At 40.2% G+C, this 3,101-nt stretch overlaps 1 protein-coding gene across 1 annotated transcript; it reads left to right on the forward strand.

Annotated features, from left to right (window-relative positions):
• The first annotated feature begins 1,537 nt into the window (after window positions 1-1,537).
• On the forward strand, window positions 1,538-2,572 carry zgc:171579 (uncharacterized protein LOC557116 homolog). The gene has a single exon (XM_036547242.1). The coding sequence runs from the start codon at window positions 1,538-1,540 to the stop codon at window positions 2,570-2,572; it is 1,035 nt and encodes a 344-aa protein (XP_036403135.1).
• Window positions 2,573-3,101: the final 529 nt, after the last annotated feature.

Genomic DNA, 3,101 nt, shown 5'->3' on the forward strand with positions numbered 1-3,101 from the left:
CACTTGGTTGAGTCATGAAATAGACACTGTGTGATCAAGGATCAGGAATTAGATTGATTGAAACAACGGCAGTTGTACAGTTACTTTGATTATACAATATATTGCATATATATTATATACAATTCACAGCTATTATGAAAAAACACACATCCATGTAATCTTTATTTAATTATCTGATGTCTTACTGCAAAAAACCTGGAAATATTACAAATATTTTATATGTATTTAGATTTTTTCTGCAAGTGCAGTCTACCAAACAGCGACTCCTCTTACTCTGCAATGAGTTAGAATCCTGTAAACCAGTTTGAGATTTTCTTTTTAGTATTTTTTTATGTGTCCTCCCCTTTTTTCACCTTTTTGGATTTGCCAAATGTACAGAGGCTCATCTCACCTCAACATCATCTGCTCTCATAGAGGAATGCTGGGGTGCAGCAAATCCAATCCAAATGTGTTCCGCTGCTACAGACTCGGTCATTGTTGGTGAACGTGGCTGACTGAGTAACTTGAAAACACACACACACAAACACACACACACACACAGACACACACGCACACACACACACACACACATATTCATGGCATGTGGACCCTAGTGTGTTAAGGTCTGATTTTTTTTCCTTGATAAAAATTGATTTTGCAACACTACTCTTGATGATCTGACCAAATAAAATATTTAAAAAATACGTGGTTGATAAGATTTAACTTACCTACTTTCATACCCAAATTAATGTTGTCCTAGTAACACGTGCAACAACAAATAGTCAGTTACAGATTTCTGCAATACATTACACCATCCAAAATGGGAAATTCCATTGCTTACTGCTGGGTCAGTTTCATAGTGACAGTAACCACAATGGCTTTACCGTGTATCCTGTTTAACCAACAGTGTCTGCCTCTCAGTTGTTCAGACATCAACTGCTTGTGAAAACTCCAACTATGTAAGTGTTACAGTTTAATTGATTTTAGCTAAGGTTTTCTGTTAGACAATTTCAAGGAAATGAAAGAATACATTTTCTGTTAAGTTAAGGTTAAAGATAGTATGTGCTGTTCTTAGTTGTTAAGAATAATTCAGCTGCATCTGCCAAAAAGCATTTTCATTTTGTGAAAACAAATGTATGATTTTTTTTTTTACCTTGGAAGTGAGAACATTAGGTGTAAAACAAAACATTATGAACTCCATTTCCTTTCATACAACCTTTCAGATGAAGCACATTTCACCAATCTAATCAGTGTATGTGGAATGTTAATACTCTAATAATATTTTATGATGATATATGGGTTTTAACATGTATTTGGATAAAGTGCATGTATTAGGATCGTGATGAATTTATGTGATAAATATGAACCTAAAGCTGCAGTTATTTGGGTAATAAGGAACTAAACCAAATGCATGACATTCTTTGGACAGTTTTTTGATCGGAAAAAAAAAGACTTGTTCTAGGCAGAGGAAGTTAACAATGTGATGAGAAAGTGCCAATGATGATTTGAATTGAGCCCTGCATTTAGACCAATTCCTTTCATTTTCTCTAGGTCAATGATGGACTTTGCCCCCAACATGAGTTCTCACAATGACCTCGGTGTGGGAAACGAAGGCAACAAATGTGGCATTGACTTCAGCCAAGACGCCATCTTTCTTCCTGTGCTATATGGCATTTTCTTCATTGTGGGCGTCCCTCTGAATGTGATAGCATTGTATGGGCTGTACAACTTGATCAAGTCAGAAAATGTCCTACCAGTGTATGTGATCAACTTGCTAATCTCAGACCTACTTCAACTCCTCACCCTGCCCCTTTGGATGGACTACTACAGCAATGGGCACAACTGGCGCTTTGGGCCCAGAACTTGCCAGGTTATGGCCCTCATCTTTTACATCTGCATCTACGCAAGCATATTTTTCATGTGCATCATCGCTTTGGAGCGCCACCTGGCCATTGCCCAGCCACTGAAGTTCCAGGCCATGCGGAGGCTGAAATATGCGCGCTGGGTGGCATTGGGCCTGTGGGCGGTCATTGCAGTGCCCCCCTCTGTCGCTTTTGACACCTTGTTCCCTGCTAAAGAGAACTACACCCTGTGCATCGAGAAGTACCCCTCCGGGGGTGGTTTCATCATCTATCGCTTGGTCACTCTGGTCCTTTCCTTTGTTCTCCCTTTCAGTTTTATCATCGCCCTCCACAGAAAGACACTCCAGTCGCTGGCAGGGGTGGGCTCCCTAGTTCAGAACGAAAAGAGGCGCATTCGAAGCCTGCTAACGCTGCTCGTCGTCATCTTCGTGCTGGTCATGGGGCCCTACCACTTTATTGGCTGTGTGAAGTATGTGGGGCTGCTGCTCCACCCCCAAATCTGCCAGTGGGAGAGGGACGTGTTTGTGGCCTACCAGCTCGGCCGTGGCCTGCTGAGCCTGAACAGCATTCTGGACCCTGTGCTGTACATGTTCTTACGCACCGACTTCAGGGGGTCAGCCTTCAGATACATACCCTGTCTGAAGACAGTGGAGTGGAGCCTGAGCCAGCAGAATCCCTCTCGCGGAATCTCAGGAGAAAGACCAACCAACTCCACACAAGACTCTGAATAGGAAAAAAGAAGTGGTTATTGACTATTTTCTCTTTCACATTTGACTTGCACTGTTTATTTTAATAAGCTTGAAAATATACATGATTGTTCTTTACTGTATTGTAAACATTATTACCCTAAAATGTTGGATGAGGCATATTCCAACTCCAGCAATCATTAAGGTTTGAAGCACCAGCTAGAATCTCCAATTCACAACTCACATTAAGGTTTCAACAGTAATGATTTAGTAATTAACTTTTGACCTCTTTCATTAACAATGCATTACTTTGAGAAAATCATACCATTTCAGTTCAGTTCTGAGGTATAATGAGTTGCCAAATGCCACCGTGTTTTTCACGTTTTTTTGGACTGACGTGGTGTTGTACTAAACATATCGTTAGAAACATTAATGGACAATACAGTCACTGATCCACAGTTAATATGTGGAAAGTAATGAATATGAAACCTTACTTTGTGAAGGGTTACACAATGAAACTTGTCCTTTAACAGTTCTGTTTGTTGTGTTGATTAATGTCCTTTTTAAAACCCAA

Source organism: Megalops cyprinoides, chromosome 15, assembly GCF_013368585.1.
Source record: "Megalops cyprinoides isolate fMegCyp1 chromosome 15, fMegCyp1.pri, whole genome shotgun sequence".
Classification (NCBI taxonomy): Eukaryota; Metazoa; Chordata; class Actinopteri; order Elopiformes; family Megalopidae; genus Megalops; species Megalops cyprinoides.